We start from the raw sequence: 20,572 nt of genomic DNA, 5'->3' as shown, positions 1-20,572 counted from the left end.
CCAGCTACTTGGGAGGCTGAGGCAGGAGAATCGCTTGGACCTGGGAGGCGGAGGTTGCGGGGAGCTGAGATCTTGCTGTTGCACTCCAGCCTGGGCAACAAGAGTGAAACTCTGCCTCAAAAAAAAAAAAAATATATATGAAATTTGGGTGGGGACACAGAGCCAGACCATATCAGAGCTAGAATAAATGCTGAATTTGTTGAGGCTACCTGGCATAGAGCATCATGTGATAGTTCTTCTCGATTTTATATAAGAATGTAGTAAAAGGGGCTTGGTTTATTATATTTAAATTCCTTCATGACCTAGGTCAATTTACAGGCTTGCACCATAATTGTATATTGTGTTGGAGTGCGATATAAGGCACTAATCTGGACACCTTGAACGTGTTTATATCAGATGAATTTCCATCCCAAAGTAACATAGTTGTATTTTTAAAATCCTTTTATTCTTTTTTTTCCCCTTTGTTATAGGTGAATGCATCCCGGCAGGATATTGAAGACGCTGAAGAAACAGCAACTCAAACTTGTCGTGGGACAGATTCCACAGAAGGATTGTTTAATATGGTTAGCATTTTATTAATGAAGTCGACATGAAGTTTATCATAATCAAAGGGTGGAAACAGCTAGTGCTGCTTATCTTTGTTAAGGCTTTAGATTGAAAGAATTAAAATAGTTTAGCAAACTTGAAAACGATTCCTTATATGAGTAATTTGCTGCCATGTCGTTTAGCACTTAGCATAATTGGTTTATTTACAAGGCTTTGAATTTGGGTTTGGTGAAGTATGTTTCCCTTTTGTTCTTATAACTTTAAGTGTTTGTTTTAGTAAGCCAGATGCTGTTTGTGAGGGCGTGGTTAATAGAAAAGCACACCTGTTTAATTTCTACATTTTACCACTTGTACGCTTTATAGCATTACTTCTTTGGGTGGTATCTGAAGTTGGGTACAGTGGAAGGAGAGCCTGAGACAGGGATTCAGGTACCCTTGGGACAGAGGGTGTCAGGGAGCAGAAGAGGGCAGGGGAGCTTCAGGGGTGGGTCTCACTTGGGAGGTCGCTACAGCCTGATCCCGCCAGGCACTCTGGGGTGTGGATTGCTCTACAGAGTTAGATCCCAGCTCGAGACCAAGGAGATGTCCTTTTCTGACGCCTTGTCTATCAGTCATTGGTTCTAGCGGGGAGGGGCTGGAAAGAGTGCAGCGGTGGTCCTGGCTCCTTTCTGCTCAGGGCAGCTCTCTGGAGAAAGTAGGCAGCTGTGAGCTGGTGGCCACCAGTTCTCACAGCAGCGGGGAGGTGGATATCCCGACCTGGAAAAGGGGGCCTGGCACCAAAAGCACCCACTCTGGTGGGCACCAGGAGCAGAGGTAGGGGACATCTGTAAGGTTTGCATGGCTAGCGCTCATTGGGTCTTCTCAATGAGAATCAGAAGCTGGTGCTGAGTCTTGGCTTTTATTTTAAATTTTGCAGGTGGTTCTGATTCACATCCCTGAATGAGACCGCTGCCTGGAAAGGTGTCTGCATTTCTTTCTTTTTTTTTTTTTTTTTTTTTTTGAGACGGAGTCTCGCTCTGTCGCCCAGCCCAGGCTGGAGTGCAGTGGCGCGATCTCGGCTCACTGCAAGCTCCGCCTCCCGGGTTCACGCCATTCTCCTGCCTCAGCCTCCCGAGTAGCTGGGACTACAGGCGCCCACAACCGCGCCCGGCTAATTTTTTGTATTTTTAGTAGAGACGGGGTTTCACCGTGGTCTCGATCTCCTGACCTTGTGATCCGCCCGCCTCGGCCTCCCAAAGTGCTGGGATTACAGGCGTGAGCCACCGCGCCCGGCCTGCATTTCTTTCTTTCTTTTCTTTTCTTTTTTTAATTTATTTTTTATTTATTTTTTTTTTTTGAGATGGAGTCTTGTTCTGTTGCCCAGGCTAGAGTGCAGTGGCACATTCTCAGCTCACTGCAAGCTCTGCCTCCCTGGTTCAAGTGATTCTCCTGCCTCAGCCTCCTGAGTAGCTGGGATTACAGGCACCTGCCACCGTGCCTGGCTAATTTTTGTATTTTTAGTAGAGACGGGGTTTCACCATCTTGGCCTGGCTGGCCTCGAACTCCTGACCTCGTGATCCACCCGCCTCGGCCTCCCAAAGTGCTGGGATTACAGGCATGAGCCACTGCGCCCGGCCCTTTGGTTTTGTTTTATTTTTAATTTGAGACTGGGTTTTGCTCTGTTGCCCCAGCTGGAGTGCAGTGTTGTGTGATCTTGGCCCACGCCAGCCTCAACCTCCTAGGCCCAAGTGATCTGCCCACCTCAGCCTCCCGAGTAGCTGGGACTGCAGTACTGCCGCACCTGGCTACGTTTTTTGTATTTTTGTAGAGACAGGTCTCACTGTGTTGCCCAGGCTGGTCTCAAGCTCCTGAGCTCAAGTGATCCTCCTACCTTGGTTTTGGTAATCACAGGCATGAACCACTGTGCCTGGTCCATTTCTTTGTTTTACTTTTTTTTTTTTTTTTTTTGGTGGGGGACAGAGTCTTGCTCTGTTGCCTAGGCTGAAGTGCATGAACTCGGCTCACTACAGCCTCCTCCACCTCCCGGTTCAAGCTATTCTCCTGCCTCTGGCTCCCGAGTAACTGGAATTATAGGCGTGTGCCACCATGCCTGGCTAATTTTTGTATGTTTAGTAGAGACGGAGTTTTACCATGTTGACCAGACTAGTCTCAAACTCCTGACCTCAAGTGATTCCCCCCCGCCTCTGCCTCCCAAAGTGCTGGTATTATAGATGTGAGCTGCTTTGCCCAGCCTCTTTGTTTTATCTTTTAAGGGAAATAATCACCTATGATGGTTTTCCTACTAAACCACTTTCACATTGAATTTTTTTGTTGTTGTTTTTTTGAGACGGAGTCTCTTTCTGTCACCCAGGCTGGAGTGCAGTGGCGCGATCTCGGCTCACTGCAAGCTCCACCTCCTGGGTTCATGCCATTCTCATGCCTCAGCCTCCCGAGTAGCTGGGACTACAGGTGCCTGCCACCACGCCCAGCTAATTTTTGGCATTTTTAGTAGAGATGGGGTTTCACCATGTTAGCCAAGATGATCTCGATCTCCTGACCTCATGATCCGCCCACCTCGGCCTCCCAAAGTGCTGGGATTACAGGCATGAGCCACCGCGCCCGGCCCACATTGAATTTTTTAATGTTAGTATTTACTTTTTGTCTTCAAAGGATGAAGATGAAGAAACTGAACATGACACAAAGGCTGGTCCTGCACGGCTCGACCAGATGGTGCATCCTGTAGCCGAGCGCCTGGACATCCTGATGTCTTTGGTTTTGTCCTACATGAAGGATGTCTGCTATGTAGATGGTAAATCACACTAGCTACTGTTTATTGAACACCTGCAGTGTACCTGGCTTTGTGCTGGTCATTTTCCATCCATTATCTCTAGTACTAATAAAAATCCTGTAAAAATATCTATTGAGTATGAGTTTAAGATGGGTTAAAGAGGTCAAGTTACTTGCCAGTCACGTAGCTTGAAAATGGGACTGGGATTCCAGCTGAGTTATATTTGTCTTCCGTCTTTTCACTGATTGTTGTATTGAAAGATTATAGAGTTTGGCCAGTTTTAGATCAAATTACGCTCAGGTTGCTGAATGCATTTAAGAATGGTGTAGAGGGCACTAATATATGGTGTTCTGTTACGTATTGAGTTTAGAGGGTCTTTGCCTGGCACCATTGTTGTGCCAGTGTTAGTACTATGTGTGCTTCTTGCCTTCATGGAACTTTAAAGGCTTTGCCATGCGAAAACAGAATTTTTTCCCATTCACATTGCTAAGATTTAAGATGAGCTCGGTGAGTCAGAATAATAGAACTGGAATCTGAATTGACTGCATTACTATTTTAACGGTTTTGCTGTTATGAAAATAATACATGTTGATTAGAGAAAATGTGGAAACTACGTGAAAGGATAAAAACGATTTAAGGCCGGGCGCGGTGGCTCAAGCCTGTAATCCCAGCACTTTGGGAGGCCGAGGCGGGCAGATCACGAGGTCAGGAGATCGAGACCATCCTGGCTAACACGGTGAAACCCCGTCTCTACTAAAAATACAAAAAGAAATTAGCCGGGCGTGGTGGCGGGCGCCTGTAGTCCCAGCTACTCCGGAGGCTGAGGCAGGAGAATAGCTTGAACCCGGGAGGCGGAGCTTGCAGTGAGCCGAGATCGCGCCACTGCACTCCAGTCTGGGCGACAGAGCGAGACTCCGTCTCAAAAAAAAAAAAAAAAAAAAAACAAAAACGATTTAAATGGCCACATTTCTTCTATACAGAAAACCATTATGAGCATTTTAAAGTTTGACGTTTTTCCCCTTTTCTGTTAGCGTGTGTATATGTAGTGAATTTTTTAGTGGATTTGGGGGTCACACTAAACATAAATGTTTTGTAATCTGCCCTTTACATGGATGCTGAAGGTGAACATTTTCTCATATCATTGTCTGTTATTAAAATAATTGTTATTGAATCCCAGCGCTTAGGCCAAGTGGGGAGGATCACCTGAGGCCAGGAGTTCAAGACTAACTAGCCTAGGCAAGATAACAAGACCCCATCTCAAAAAAAAAAAATTTAATAATGAATGTTATTGATCACATGGGTTTAACTGTCTCACTGTTTTCACCGTTATAAGTAACAGTTATAATGAACATCCTTGTGCCATTATATTCAGTTGTTTACTAGCAATAAAATGATTGGATCAGAGATCTTTTGCTACATGAATTGTAGAATTGCCCTTCAGAAGGGTTTGCATTTCTGACCTTGCCACAGTGTGTGAGGTGAGGACCTGCTTCCTTGCAGGTGTTAGATTATTATACTCAGAGGAAAATCTGTGCAAACTAAAAGTAGCATTTTGTTTTCATCATATTTTAATGGATAATGTCTTTCTTTTTTTTTTCTTTAATAGACACGGTCTTACTCTGTAACGCAGGCTGGAATGCAGTGGTGGCACAAACATGGCTTAGTGCAGCCTTGACCTCCTGGGCTCAAGCGGTTCATCTGCCTCAGCCTCCCACGTAGCTGGGATCACAGGCATGCCACCATAATTTTTTGATTTTTTGTAGAGACAGAGCCTCACTATGTTGCCCAGGCTGCCCTTGAACTCCTGGGCTCCCTTCCACTTTGGCCTGCCAAAGTGCTGGGATTGCAGGCAGGAGCCACTGTGCCTGGCTGGATGATGTTTTTTAATGGTGTTGTGTTCTTTATGAAAAATCTGGCAGATGAAACTTGAAAATATGCCTTTATAAAAACTGAGATGCCAAATTTTCTCCGTAGGTAAGGTTGATAACAGCAAAACAAAGGATCTGTATCGCGACCTGATAAACATCTTTGACAAACTCCTGTTGCCCACCCATGCCTCCTGCCATGTGCAGTTTTTCATGTTTTACCTCTGTAGTTTCAAATTGGTGAGTAAAAATGTGATTAACATTATCTTAGCTTATTTTGTTTTTGCCCGAAGTTTTTCCCTAAAAACTGGGGTGGATGAAGACCATGAAGTAAATAATTCTTTTCCTTGAGCTTACTTGCTAGTCTGCTTAATAAAATTGCATACTCTTTTCTTTTTTTGTTTTTTTCCTGTCCTTTTTGAGACACAGTCTTGCTCTGCTGCCCACTGCTGCAACCTCTGCCTCTTGGGCTCAGAAGACTCTCAGGCCTTACCCTCTTGAGTAGCTGGGACCACAGGTTACCACACCTGGCTAATTTTTGTATTTTTAGTAGAGGCGGGGTTTCATCATGTTGGCCAGGCTGGTCTGGAACTCCTGACCGCAAGTGATCTGCCCGCCTCCTGCTCCCCTAAAGCACTGGGATTACAGGTGTGAACCACTGTGCCTGGCCCACATTCCCTTCCCGGTACACTTGGAGAGAAAACAGATTGCTTCCTGCCAGCCCAGCTAGGTGCTCCGAAAATGTCATCCTGCCTTTTGGTCGCTAGGTGGTGCTCTTCCCTTAAGCCTTTCTCTATTAAAATCTCGTGGGGTAATTAACTGTATTTCCTTCATTCTTCCCAAGGGTTAAGTTGGAAAGAATAGCCCAAACCAATTTATTAATCTAGAATTTTAAAAACTTTAGGCTGTGGCTTTTTTTTTTTTTTTTTGGTGGGGGAAAGAATATAGAAAGCTTTTCCTTCTCTGCGGTGGTTTTGTGGCTTCCTAGAGGTCGGGAGAGTGTTGGTCATGGGAAAGGAGGTTGAATTCTGTCTGCCCACATGAGCGCGCCTAGCTTTAGAACGGCGCTATTTAGGAGAAGTTGGAAGTTACACCCTTTGGTGAGAAGCTGTGTCTGTTTTTTCCATCATTGGCGGAATTACTGAAATACCAGCTGTACATTAGTCCGTGTTTCCGTTCATGGTTGAGTTCAGTGTGTGCAGAGACTGGAAGGGAGCTTTGCACTCACAGGAGTGCCCGTGTGGAGCTCCGTGGGATGTGGGTTATTGTTGATCACCAGTTCTGGCTGACATTGGAATCACTTAAAGAGCTTTTATAATACGCAGATTCCAAAGCCCTGTCACAAACCTATTGAATTTGTACCTCCCAGGTTGAATTTTTTTGTTGTTGTTTTTATTTTGTTTTGTTTTGTTTTAAAACGGGGTCTCAGTCTGTCACCCAGGCTGGAGTGCAGTGGCATGATCTCGGCTCACTGCAACCTCTGCCTCCTGGGTTCAAGTGATTATCCTGCCTCAGCCTCCCTAGTAGCTGGAATTACAAGCACCTGCCACCATGCCTGGCTAATTTTTGTATTCTTAGTAGAGACAGGGTTTCTCCAGGTTGGCCAGGCTGGTCTCGAACTCCTGACCTTGGTGATCCACCCGCCTCGGCCTCCCACAGTGCTGGGATTACAGGTGTGAGCCAGTGCGCCTGGCACCAGGTTGATTTTGATGCTTAGCTAGGTTTGGGATCCATTGAATTAACACCTGAGATGCCTTTTGTTTTTAATGTTATTCTCTCAATATGTTTAAAAAATGAGGACCATGACATACTAGAACTTTTTCCTACATTGGTGAAGTAAAAATCTTAGGATTTTGATAGCCAGATTATCTTAGGCATTAAAAAAGATCACACCGACACCCTCTCTTTTTATAGGGATTCGCAGAGGCATTTTTGGAACATCTCTGGAAAAAATTGCAGGATCCAAGTAATCCTGCCATCATCAGGCAGGCTGCTGGAAATTATATTGGAAGCTTTTTGGCAAGAGCTAAATTTATTCCTCTTATGTAAGTAGCCTAATTTTCCAAGTACTTTTTAATATCATGCTTTAAAAAGAGTATAGCATTGTCTCAAGTCAGAAATATCTCCCGTTTTTTTGGGTATGTTTTTAAAGTGAATAAAATTCCTACTCTGTGCAAGATGTTTATATTTCTAAGCAGTGATTTTAGAATAAAGTGTCTCCTTTTTTTATATATAAAACCCCGTATGTAAGGCTTTTGTCATCTCTTCTGTGTGGTTGCACTTAAAGATCCATTTGTTTTTGTGGATAGAGAACAGTGTTGTATACTGTTTTGATTCTTTTTGTAGGTTTATCATTTTTTCATTTGCGTTCCGAATCTATTGTATCTGTTAAAGCTGAAGAAAAACCCTTTTAAAGGTAATAGACCTATCTAGAAGGCCAGTTTCTTCCAGTGGCCCATGAAGATATCTTTGGACAAGGATGCTGTTGAAACCCTTCCCCAACCACAAAATTATTGACCATAGGACTTGACTAGGATGCATCAGGGAATACTGAAGTCCACCAGACTGTCTTTCTTTTGGGAGATGTTGGTGAACGTGTCCTGTTTGGCCAGTCACCCTAAGAGGGTGCCTTTGAGATGGTTAGGAGAACCTGCTTTCCATCCCTTGGGACGTCCTTAGGGGCTCACCTGTTCCTAGAAGGTCAGAGCTGCTCTGCCTTGTAATTGGAAGCTTGTCTTCCTACGCATCCATATCCTTCCTTTCTTTGCTTTTCCTCTGTGCCCATGGGTATTATTTAAAGAAACATATGAACTTAGCGTGGTTTGTAATGAAAGGCAGTTGTGTGTTTTTATGTTTTTCTGGTTTTTTTATGAAATATGAAGTTGACTTGAATTTTTCTTTTCTCTAGTACTGTAAAATCGTGCCTAGATCTTTTGGTTAACTGGCTGCACATATACCTTAATAACCAGGATTCAGGAACAAAGGCATTCTGCGATGTTGCTCTCCATGGTCCATTTTACTCAGCCTGCCAAGCTGTGTTCTACACCTTTGTTTTTAGACACAAGCAGCTTTTGAGCGGAAACCTGAAAGAAGGTCGGTGTTGTGGGAGTGCGGGACTGGATTTTCCTTGGGTTCTTGTCACCCTTTAGAATGGTGATTCTTTACTTTTTTGAGATTTTTATTAAAAACTCTGGATTCAGAAAACTGCATGTACACTCAAACTTTTAATAATCATTTCAAGCAGCTCATAGGCCCCTGCAAACCCCTTAAGATGGATTTGAGGTTAAGAAAGAGGTTTCTGCTTTTGAAGGTTTGAAATGTGAAGATGTCTGCAGAGGTGAGGCTGAGCCCTGGGCTGTGCCAGCGCCCTGTACAAAGCTTCAGGTGGATGCACCTTCTCTTTGTTGTCCTTGTAACAGCCCAGTAAATGGCAGGTGTTCTCCCTTTACAGACAGCACCAAAGCACAGGGGAGTCATTTTCCCAAGATCACATGGTTATTGGCAGGATTAGAAAACTGAAGGCAGGTTCAGCTGAGCCTAAAGTTTGGGTTTATATAGATTAAACTCTGCCTGAAGCCTTGAGACTTAATTCACCAGTATTGCTTTGCTAATTTCTAATAGTTACTTATAATTCAAATCTGTCAGTTGGAACTTATTAGATTAGTGTAATTTAGTTGAAGAGAGTCTCCAAGAACAGTGTTTATAAGTCATTGTAAATTGTTCTGTTTATGTTTATGAATAATTCACATGGTTTTGTGGGCCACTTCCTCTCAAGCGAGGTCCCTCAACCTCACACGATTGACATTTGGGTGCATCATCCTTCATCGTCGGGGGTTGTCCTCTGCACTGTAGGATGTTTAACAGCCTCTGCCTACTAGCTGCCAACAGCAGTCCCCGACCACCCCCAGCTGTGACAACTAAAACTATCTCCCAAAATTGCCATGTGTCCTCTGCGGCGGACATAGTCTCCTTGGGTTAACAGCCAGAGCTCTAAACTGAAAGTTGTACGTGTTGCATTATATATATTTACCTACATTCTACATGCTTCTGAAAAGATGTTGTATGAACTAGTCGGATGAGGTTTTATCACAAGGTTAGTAAATATAAGCTCTGCTTTTCTTCGTATAAATTAATGCCAGGAATCTGAATTGAAGATCTTGTTTTTGTAAGCTGTGACATCCCATTTAGGTAATTTTTATCAAAATATGCATCAAAGAAACTCCTAAGAAAATACACTTAAGTACAAGTTGGTCAGCTTGCCTGTTAAAATAAATGTGATGTCTTTCTTTTACTCATGTAGGAGAGAATTATATTCATTAAGAAAGTGGTTTCTGTCTAAATTTGCCTTCTGTTGAGGTAGAAGGCACATTTGGAGTTCTCTTGTTTGGAAAAAAAAAAAAAAAAAAAAAAACTACAAATGACTACTGTGTACCTGAAAACAGCGCTCAGCTTCACTAATGAGACGTGCAAGCTAGAATCAAATTGTTGTTTTGTTTTGTTGCCTGTCATGATCGTTAGCTGAAACCAAATCACGAGGTGTTTTTCCCCTCTGTATTAACTCAGCATATACTGAGCTTACAAACGTGTGAACTTCCAGTTGTCATGGAATCTTACAGCCTGCTACTTCCTGAGTTTTCTTTAGAGAAGCTGCCTTGGTGATCAATGAATGTGGCTAGCCTAGTGATACTCTTCGGGGCCATACACTGTGTGATTATCTGCATGGACCTTTATTTAAAGCATTTCTGCAAATAAGTTTTTTTTTTTAATGTGTGATAATTTGTGCTATTAAAGATATCTTACACTTTTCACTTACATTTGTACCTCTAAAAAAATCTTTTTTTTTTTTAACCAAAGGTTTGCGGTATCTTCAGAGTCTGAATTTTGAGCGGATAGTGATGAGCCAGCTAAATCCCCTGAAGGTTTGCCTGCCCTCAGTGGTTAACTTTTTTGCTGCAATCACAAAGTAAGTTATTTACACTTTCTTGATGGGAGTTATTTAAAATATTTTTATTTATGTTTATCTAGTATTGTAAGAGTCTGTTAAATTTCTGTGAAATTAGTAACATTATAAAAGGCCAGGCGTGGTGGCTGACACCTATAATCTCAACATTTTGGGAGGCTGAGGTGGGAGGATTGCTTGAGGCCAGAAGTTAAAGACCAGCCTGAGCAACATCGTGAGACCCTGTCTCTACAAAACATTTTAAAAAATTAGCTGGGTGTGGTGGCCTGTGCCTGTAGTCCCCACTACTCAGGAAACTGAGGTAGGAGGATCACTTGATCCCAGGAGGTCAAGGATGCCGTGAGCCATGATTATACCACTGCACTGCAGTCTGGGCTCCAGAATGAGGCCCTGTCTCTTAAACAAAAACAACCCAGTCCTTGCAGGAAATATTGTAATACAGCTATTGTTTTTGTACTTTAATGGCATTGGAAATTGCTGCTACTTCTTATCCAAAGGGCATAATTCAGCAGAAGCCTAGGCACTTTGAAATAAGTAAGGCAGCCAGTAAGCTGAGAGGGGCAAAGCCATAGATGCTTATTAGAGTGACTCCTGTAATAGTAACAGAAATAAACTGGACGTGAGGCAAATGTTGACCAGTAAGAGATTGGTTTAGAGAGTACTGCTCTCTCAGGTCTGGTAGCTATGGTTAATTCATAGCCTTTCCTCTGTGCCAGGCAGTTCTCAGCACTTTACGTAGAACTCATTTGATCCTCAACCCTCTAGGATGAAACGCTGTTTATCAATGGGGAGGTGGAGGTACAGAGAGGTGACATCACTTAACCTGAAGTCATAGAGCTAGACTGGCGGCACAGATTTTAATGTTGTCTGGCTCCTTCGTAAGCTTTCACTAAGTTATTCTGCTTTATGGAGAAAGTGAATTGGAGAATTGAATATTTAATGAGGATATTCAGGCCGGATCATAGCCTATAATCTTCAACAGGTAAGAGCCAGCAGCTTGCTGAGCTCCTTCAGCCTTTTTAGTTCTCCTTTGCGAGGCGTCTGGTTCAAGGTGGCCTCTCTTCTGAGATCTCAGTGATAGTGGAGGGTTAGGAAAAGGCATCGAGAGACCAGCAAGCAGCAGTGGGTGGCTGGAGGCTTCAGCACGCTGGTTAAGATGGTGGGCAGCTCAAAGAGTGAGGACGGATGAAGCAACAGAGGCCGCTGCCCTAGTATATTCTCGGGGTGGGGACAGAGGACTGCATTTGTGAACCAGCTGGTGCAGGGGCTCTCGATTTGGGGTTGGCATGCGCATTAGAGGTACAGAGTGTGCTGCCATGTGAGGCTGAGAGCAGGGGAATGAAATAAAGGTCTCTGCCTAGGTACAGATATTGTAAATAAAGGTGTGTGCTGTTCTGCGGCTATTGCTTTTGCTTGCTTGATGGTTTTGAGATTGAACCATATTGCCACAAAGCTTTATTTTGATTTTAACGGCTGTGTTATGTTCTGGGAATCTTTTTTATTGAGTCTTTGTTGGGATTTCATTTGTTAGTTTTTGTCTTTTTTTTTTTTCCCGAGACAAGGTCTTGCTTTGTCACCCAGACTGGAGTGCAGTGGCGTGATCTTAGCTCACTACAAGCACTGCCTCCCAGGCTCATGCAGTTCTCATGCCTCAGCCTCCCGAGTAGCTGCGTCTACAGGCACCTGCCACCACATCCAGCTAATTTTTGTATTTTTAGTAGAGATGGGGTTTCACCATGTTGACCAGGCTGGTCTCAAACTCCTGAGCTCAAGTGAACCGCCTGCCTTAGCCTCCCAAAGTGCTGGGATTACAGGTGTGAGCCACCGTGCCCGGCTGGCTGTGTTCGTGTTTTAGTGCTCAGGAACATTCCTGTGTGTGTGTCCTTGTGTGTGGACACATGCTTCCTTGGCACACACCCGGAAGTGCGGTCAGCTGCAGGGTTGTAGGAGATGCAGATCTTCAACTTGACCTGATAGTGCAAACCACCCTCCAGTGTGGTTTTGCTGATGTGGCCTCCACCAGGAGGAGGGGTCAAGTGCCGTGAGCCTCGGCTAACAGGACAGAAATCGAAGTATGTGGCTTGAAGTTGCCATGGTGACCTGGGAACCTGAGGTGGAAAGTGACAGAAGCGAGATCTAAGTCCTCATCTTGGAGAAGCTGTCCAGTAAATAATTTTTCAAGTTGCTCAATCATTTAGAGACAACTACCAGAAAAATTAAGAACGTAATTGTCTTTTTGATTTTATGCTTTCTTCTGTGCATTTAACTGTTCTCACTCTGCATGTCTAGCCTATTTCTGAGGTCATGACTTAGTCAACCCCATGTTCCTCCTTCAGTAAAGGCTTATTTCTTGTTCGGGGCTTCTTCAGCAAGTCTCTTCACCAACCGCTATTTCCTCCGGAGTACCTCCTGAATCCCTTTTCCACCAACCCTCTACTTCTTTTGCAAACAGTAAAAATAAAGACACCTGTAGTTATGTAATCTAAGAGTTTTGCCTTGCAAACAGTTATTTTTAATGAGTAATATCTATTACTCAGTAAAATCTAAGCCCAGTTTTGCATTCTGAGTGATAGCCACATTTTCTTTCTCCGTAGCAAACTTGCAAATAGAAGACCCAGAGAATGGTACCCTAAAAGTGTTACTTTCTGCTTTATATTGTTATTTTCACTAGCACTTGTTATGTTCAGCGGTTTCTCTGTGGTGGGTACAGTTGTCACACGCAGCTCACATCTGCACAGTCACTCCAGCGTGTTAATACCTCTGTCTGTGTTGTTTTTTTGTTCCACAGTAAGTACCAGCTCGTCTTCTGCTACACCATCATTGAGAGGAACAATCGCCAGATGCTGCCAGTCATTAGAAGTACCGCTGGAGGAGACTCGGTGCAGACCTGCACAAACCCACTGGACACCTTCTTCCCCTTTGATCCCTGTGTGCTGAAGAGGTAGGTACTTTAAACTTTGACGCTGGAGGAGGTGGATTTATATGTGATACATGTTTGCTCTTCCCAAGATTGGGATTTAGGGCTCTTCGCCAGAAGTGGCCCTTCCTCGCTGTTGATGAGCGTCTCGTGGTCTCCCTGCGAATATTTCACAGGCCCAAAGTGGAGGATGCCTAGCAGGACTTGCTGAGTGGCGCAGGCACCCCAGAGTGGGTGGATCTTTGCCTCACTAGGAGCCAGATTGATACCAAGGGTTTTTGTTTTATTTTTTATTTTTCTTTAAACTGTTATTTAAACATATAAGGTTGTGGGGATAACAGTGCCAGGATAGGGGAGGGTGCTGTCTTTTCTTGCTGCATAATTTTCTGTCAAGTGCCTTGTTTCTTCCTCTAGAGACCACATCCCATTCTGTTGCACAGGATAAACAAAAAACAAACGATTGGCTGGGCACAATGGCTCACGCTTGTAATCCCAGCACTTTGGGAGGCTGAGGCGGGCAGATCACTTGAGGTCAGGAGTTCGAGAGCAGCCTAGCCAAGATGGTGAAACCCTGTCTCTACTAAAAATACAAAATTAGCCGGGCGTGGTGGCAGGCGCCTGTAATCCCAGCTACTTGGGAGGCTGAGGCAGGAGAATTGCTTGAACACGGGCGGTGGAGGTTGCAGTGAGCTGAGATTGTGCCATTGCACTCCAGCCTAGGCGACAGAGTGAGACTCTGTCTCAAAAAACAAAAAAAAAAAAAAACAAAAAAAAACACGATTTATGTAGATAAATTATTCTAGAAAACCAGTGGGCCAGCCTTAACTTGGCACTTGTATAAGGAAGCAGGATTTTTGCTTATTATGGTTTCTAAAATAACTAGCAGCATCATGACCATCTGGGATTGTCTGGTCCCTGAAGTCTTGGTTGACTGAAACCAGATTAGTTGTTTTTCCTAGACTTACTTTTCAGCAAATTACTACAGAAATATAAATAAGAGAGTTCCAGAATATTAGTTTCATTTTCATTTGGATATACTACATATAACTGACTTGTCAGTCTTTGTAAAGTTTAGAAACAATTTCACTTGAAAATGGAAAGATGAAAAACGGTAGTTCAATACTCCATTGGTGTCAGTGAATGAACTCTTATACAGAAAGAGCCACATTAGTTACAGCATTTACATAGAGGGTTTTTTTTTGTTTTGTTTTGTTTTTTTTTTTGAGATGGAGTCTTGCTCTGTCGCCCAGGCTGGAGTGCAGTGGCGTGATCTCGGCTCACTGCAAGCTCCGCCTCCCAGGTTCATGCCATTCTGCCTCAGCCTCCCGAGTAGCTGGGACTATAGGCGCCCGCCACCATGCCTGGCTAATTTTTTGTATTTTTAGTAGAGACGGGGTTTCACCGTGTTAGCTAGGATGGTCTCGATCTGCTGACCTCGTGATCCACCTGCCTCGGCCTCCCAAAGTGCTGGGATTACGGGCGTGAGCCACCGCACCTGGTAATAATTTAATGTAATTATTTGAGCTGTAGTTTTCACTTCTTGGTTTTGGGTAATAGGTCTTGTGAGAAAAGATCCAAACTAGTTTTGACTTCTGCTGAAGTATTTAACTTGACTTTGAAATGTGATCTTTGTTGACAGGTCAAAGAAATTCATTGATCCTATTTATCAGATATGGGAAGACATGAGTGCTGAAGAGCTACAGGAATTCAAGAAACCCATGAAAAAGGTCAGTTTGTGATTTATTGAGCACACTCTCTCGGAATCTCCTTTCTGGTTTCAGGTCATAGTCAGATAGTAAGCGGCAAGTCGCTCATGCGTGTAATTGCCGCACTTTAGGGGGTCAAGGCCAGAGGATTGCTTGAGACCAGCCTGGGCAACACAGTGACACCCTGTTTCTACAAAAAAATTTTAAATTAGCTGGGTGTGGTGGTGCACACCTGTAGTCCCAGCTCCTCTGGAGGCTGAGGTGAGAGGTCAAGGCTGCAGTGAGCTGTAAATGCGGCTCGGCACTCCAGCCTGGGTGACAGAGCAAGACCCTGTTTTCTTTAAAAAAGCACACTGAAACCATGTCTTACTCCTTCTACCTTTATAAATTCCAAACCCAGGTTTTGTTGTTATGTAGAGTCAGTCTGTGGCTTTTTTTGATAAATTGCTTAAACGGGATACCTCACATACTGACATGTGAGAAGCAAAGGTTGATTACAAATTAGCTGACCAAATTTAGATCTTTGCTACTTGCGCATGCTCACCAAGTAACAATCTCCAGTTGACCCATGTTAAAATTGCCCCAGCAGTTTCCATTGGTTTTATAGATCTTCATGGATGGGTGGCGAAAATGCAGGTTGCAACATACCCTCCAGGTCACATGAGGCGGAGCTGAGACAGTTACAGTTAGAGAGGAAAGTTAGAATCCAGTGATGAAGAATTTTGCTGCTCTGTTGCTTGGGAGCACATTTGTTTTTGCGTTAAAAGCAGCTTCAAGATGGCTTTTTTGTTGTTTTTAATAAGGAACCATTGGAAAGGTCATTTCATCTTTTTCTTTATGTTTTGCGTTTGTTGAGGGGCGTGTAATTCATTCACATTGTGTTAGGTACGAGAGCTCTAACACTGGGCAAGAATGACTCGTCATGTTTCCTGTCCCCACTGAGCTTCAAATCTGTTTGCAAGTCAGACTTTAAACAAATGATTACAACATATGATGAGCAGGTATGTGGGTATGTTGGTAAGAAGGAAGTGCTTCTCAGAGGGAGCTTTGTTCTGTTGTGTTTTGTTTGTTTTTTTAGAGACATGGTCCCGCTATGTTGCCCAGGCTGGATTATTCGGCACTCTTGAACTGAAGCAGTCCTCCCACCTCAGCCTCCTGAGTAGCTGGGGCTACAGGCGTGTGCCACTACACTGGCTTTCTTTTGAAATTAAGATACTTTCTTCACCATCTTTACAGACGTAACACCTTCCTGAGGAAGGAATTGTTGAAAGCTTTTCATTCAGCACTGATCTTACTGATGATTTCTGATGTTTCTACAGGAGATAGTGGAAGATGAAGATGATGACTTTCTGAAAGGTGAAGTGCCCCAGAATGATACCGTGATTGGGATCACACCGAGCTCCTTCGATGCACATTTCCGAAGTCCTTCAAGTAGTGTGGGCTCCCCACCCATGTTGTACATGCAACCCAGTCCCCTCTGACCACAGAGATTTGTGACTGAGATGTGACATTTGGGATTCCCCATCACCCATCATGCCCTCAGCACCCAGCTCATGCCATTGGGCATTGATGGCATTGAACTAGAATGAGTGCCTGCCTCGGCTGTGGCACTGCCAGGTTAGACGGAGTCAGGCATCTGAAGACTAGGTGGGTTTTTTTTTGTTCCCCTTACAGACAAAATGAAAAGACTGACTGTCATGTGCAATATTTTACAGTGGGGTTGATGATACATTTGGAAGGATTTGCTTGTTTAATATGTACATTTTTTGTGTTAACAGCTTTTTGACACAGTTACCGGGTAATTTCTAATAATAGGCAGCAGACTGTTTTCACGGGTCGCTGTTCTGACATGGGTTTTGTCAGGTCCGTGGTCCTGGGATTTTGCTGATCAGCTTTCGGTGAAGAATCCTCTAGGATAAAACTGCTATTTAAAGACTTTAACTAGAAAGTGTTTATTTTGGCGACATTGTTCACCTTCTGCTGTATTGGCATTTGTCTGTTGGGATTTCAAGGGAGTGTAGAGAAGATAGAAGGAAAGCTGAGAGCTGGCGCGACGTGGTCTGAGACACAGCGTTGGAGCTGGCACTGAAGGAGATCTCCAGGGACTTCAGAGACCAATAAAAGCCCATAGGGAAGAGAGAGAAGATTTAGGGAAACAGAATCAGACGTGTAATATCCTTGGCACAGCGAAAAAATGGATTTAAAAGACAAAAAATGGAGGTCCAGGTAGATGTAATTCACATGGACTGAAAGTGAGCCTGGGCTTGTGTAAAACACACGAGATTGTATTTGACCCCTTGGCTCTCAAGCGTCCCGTTAGATCTAGAAATGCTCCTTGGTAGCCATTAGATCGAGTCGGTTTTGATCTGCATCAGTTGGTTATTGAGATTTCTTTGTTCAAACAGGAACATTTGTTTAGATTATTTGGTGTTACGGTTTTGCTCACAACAGTAGGTGGAAGTTCCTAGTGCGGTGTTCATGTGATGGCTGTGCGTATCGTAGATTCGGCCTGGTGAAATCCTTCTCAAAGCCTCTTTTTGTATTTTTATGACTAAATGGAGGAAGTCTTCAGAAGACCTCGCTTTATAACAAATTTGTGCAAAACACTGCTAGAGTCATTTTGAAGCTCAAGCATTTTCACTTTGTTTCTTACATGTGTATTTTTGTTTACTGGTGAAAATGGCCATCTTTAAGCATATTTATTTTCTGCCACTTCTATTTATTTAAAGGCAAGCAATATTTTCTTGATCATAATATTTTGTAATGAAATACTTCCTCTTTCCCAGGGCTTTGTATGCACTTGTATAATTACATTGAGGGAAATGTAGAGTTTGAATTTCAGTCTGTAAATACTTTTTTGGAAAATAGAAATTTTTATTGCTTTAAAGTTTTGGATATGGGTGGTTTTCTTTTCAGGTCTTGGTAGAAAGTCATTTGAGAACGTTAAGGTTCTCTTTTTAACTGCTGGTAAAATGTGGATTTTTGTATGTTAGATAAAATGAGTAAATGAAATTCCCCAGAAATTAATAGTAAGTGGGGTCTTTGTGGGTTGGGAAGTAGTTTTAATGTAGAAAGACATTTACAGATAAGTCTGTTTAATTTCAAAGGAGTTTGTGAAAAAAAATCCATGGTGAAAATAAAACAATGACATGGTTAATCTGGAACTTCCATTCTTATACCAATAAAAGGAGGTACCTCAATACATGTTCTTTCAATTGCTGTGTTTTGTTTTTTTTTTAAATTTAATGTATGAAAGCATTTTGCAGTGGAAAACTCCTGAGGCAATGCTGTTGAAGAGGGAGAAATTGTGCTGGTGTGGCAGGGAGCTCGATGAACTTCCCTGGATGCCGGGCTTAGGATGGCTTCCATGTGCACCATATGAAGTACCTGCGACTCTCCCTAATCACACCCAGCCAAGAGTGATTGAGGCTTAAGCAGGTCCAAGGGAAGGAGACACTTCTTGCAAAAAGTTACAGGCTTTTGAAGGGACATCTATGGGGAAAAATACTGTAAAATCTCCTTATAAGTTACATGCCAACAATGGGAATTTTCCCTTTCACTAAAAAGCAAGCTGTCAGTTGTAGGCGTCTCCAGGGTCTGTCCTTTTGTCTGTGTGCTCTGGTTTGGTCTTCCTTGATGAGAAGTGGCTGAATTTTTACAAGTCAGCTTACCAATTGCCACGGGCTTCCTTTCCTAACCAGCTGTTTGACCTTGAGCAAGTTACCTAACCTCTCTGAGCGCTAATTAAACTGTAAAATGGGAATAAGATACTAGTGTAAGGCTTTAATAATTCGATTCATGTGCAATTTAATGGCCGTTGTTTTCATGTAAGAAAGGAAGCACTTTCATAGGAAGCTTTTTTTGGTTAAAGGTAACTTCCGGCTGGGTGTGATGGCTCACGCCTGTAATCCCAGCACTTTGGGAGGCTGAGGCGGGCGGATCACGAGGTCAGGAGCTCGAGACCATCCTGGCTAACACGGTGAAACCCCGTCTCTGCTAAAAATACAAAACATTAGCCGGGCGTGGTGGCGAGTGCCTGTAGTCCCAGCTACTCGGGGGGGCTGAGGCAGGAGAATGGCGTGAACGTGGGAGGCGGAGCTTGCAGTGAGCCGAGATCGCGCCACTGCACTCCAGCCTGGGTGACACAGCCAGACTCTGTCTCAAAAAAAAAAAAAAAAAGATCCATTTCTTCCATAATGGTACCAACTTAGATCTGAACTGGAGAGGAGGAACCAGTGTGTTTCCCTTGCTAGGCAGTGCTTATGATGGTGGTTCTTAACCCTGGGTATGCCCTAGAATCAATCCCTCAGGGCGTGCTGAGAAACTAAGGATGCCCAGGCTCACATCACACACCAGTTCAACCTCTGATTGAATCAGTCTCCAGAAGAGGGATCTGGACATGGATGGTTTTTAAAGCCCTCTGGTGATTTGAAGGTGCAGGCTGCCTTGAGAACTGTTCATTGGTTTACAACTGCAAGTGTTTTTGTTTCAACTAATTGAACATCCAAAGCTCCACCATGTTTTCTTCCATCAAATGCTTTCCTTTTGTGTGTTTCAGTCTGACTGGATCATTGAGTAGGATTTATAATGTATGTAATAATTTGGGGCCAGGTGTGGTAGCTCATGCCTGTAATCTGAGCACTTGGAGAGGTGAGCAAAAGGATCTCTTGAAGCCAGGAGTTTGAGATTAGCCAGGGCAACATCATGAGACCCCCATCTCTATGTTAAAAAATTTGAAAAACAAATTGAGATCCTTTCACTAAATATTTACTAAGGTTCTATATAATGTTCCATCTTTTTTTTTTTTTTGAGACAGAGTCTCACTCTGTCACCCAGGCTGGAGTGCAGTGGTGCAATCACAGCTCAACTGCAACCTCCACCTCCTGGGTTCAAGTGATCCACCCCCTCAGCCTCCTGAGTAGCTGGGACTACAGGTACGCACCACCACACCCGGCTAATTTTTGTATCTTTAGGTAGAGATGGCATTTCACTATGTTGGCCAGGCTGGTCTTAAACTCCTGACCTCAAGCAATCTGTCCGCCTCGGCCTCCCCAAGTGCTGGGATTACAGGCGTGAGCCACCATGTCTGGCCTCAAAAAATTGTAATTTAAAAAATACTTCCCTGTATATATTCTTTGAACCTTGCCATCAGCCTTTTTGTGAGGTAGGCAGGTTGGTTTCCTATCTTGAAACAGGCTTTCCAACATTGTAATTAGTGCTTTCTTTTTCTTTTTTTTTGTTTTTGAGACAGGGTCTTGCTCTAATCACCCAGGCAGGAGTGCAGTGGCGCAGTCGTGCCTCATTGCAGCCTTGACCTCTCACGCTTGACTGATACTCCTGAGTAGCTGGGACTACAGGCCCGCCACCATGCCCAGCTAATTTTTGTATTTGTTGGAGAGGCAGGGTTCCCTGTGTTGTCCAGCCTGGTCTCGAACTTCTGGGCTCAAATGAGTCCTTTGGCCTTTCAAAGTGCTGGGGTTACGGGCATGAGCCGCAGTGCCGGCTACACAGCTGCTATTGCTTCCTCATTGCCTGTAGACCATAATTTGTGGAGCTGGGGTGGAAGAGCTGTAGGGAGTGGTTTCCTGCTTGTTATCTCGCTCATTTAGTCCTTTAGCGCAGGACTCAGCCTAGGAGATTGATAACCTGAGGTTACTCGAAAAAAGATCACCCAAAAGTGAAAAACCATTTAGGCAAATTGCACCAGCCCCAGGCAGAACCCATAGACCCTTGTTCTTCACCTTTGCACTTCCAGATGCCTCACTTTCATTGACTACTCTTTGCTCTGCAATTCCAATAATAGCTATCTTT

The 20,572-nt window shown here is 43.7% G+C and overlaps 2 protein-coding genes across 2 annotated transcripts in view; both read left to right on the top strand.

Annotated features, from left to right (window-relative positions):
* The window catches only part of RRN3 (RRN3 homolog, RNA polymerase I transcription factor), a 37,768-nt gene extending 19,805 nt beyond the window's left edge, over positions 1-17,963 (top strand). Inside the window, exons 10-18 of the mRNA XM_050774088.1 lie at positions 471-563; positions 3,196-3,334; positions 5,288-5,418; positions 7,093-7,223; positions 8,087-8,271; positions 10,033-10,141; positions 12,927-13,079; positions 14,695-14,782; positions 16,081-17,963. Of these exons, the coding sequence (XP_050630045.1) occupies positions 471-563; positions 3,196-3,334; positions 5,288-5,418; positions 7,093-7,223; positions 8,087-8,271; positions 10,033-10,141; positions 12,927-13,079; positions 14,695-14,782; positions 16,081-16,242 (1,191 nt within the window). The 3' untranslated portion in view covers positions 16,243-17,963. The remainder of the gene's footprint in view (positions 1-470; positions 564-3,195; positions 3,335-5,287; positions 5,419-7,092; positions 7,224-8,086; positions 8,272-10,032; positions 10,142-12,926; positions 13,080-14,694; positions 14,783-16,080) is intronic.
* The window catches only part of NTAN1 (N-terminal asparagine amidase), a 215,455-nt gene that overhangs the window by 174,842 nt on the left and 20,041 nt on the right, over positions 1-20,572 (top strand). The window lies entirely within an intron of this gene.

Source organism: Macaca thibetana, chromosome 20 (genome assembly GCF_024542745.1).
Source record: "Macaca thibetana thibetana isolate TM-01 chromosome 20, ASM2454274v1, whole genome shotgun sequence".
Taxonomy (NCBI): Eukaryota; Metazoa; Chordata; class Mammalia; order Primates; family Cercopithecidae; genus Macaca; species Macaca thibetana.
The sequence above is the reverse complement of the archived record's forward strand: the minus strand, read 5'-3'. Positions and strand labels throughout refer to the sequence as shown.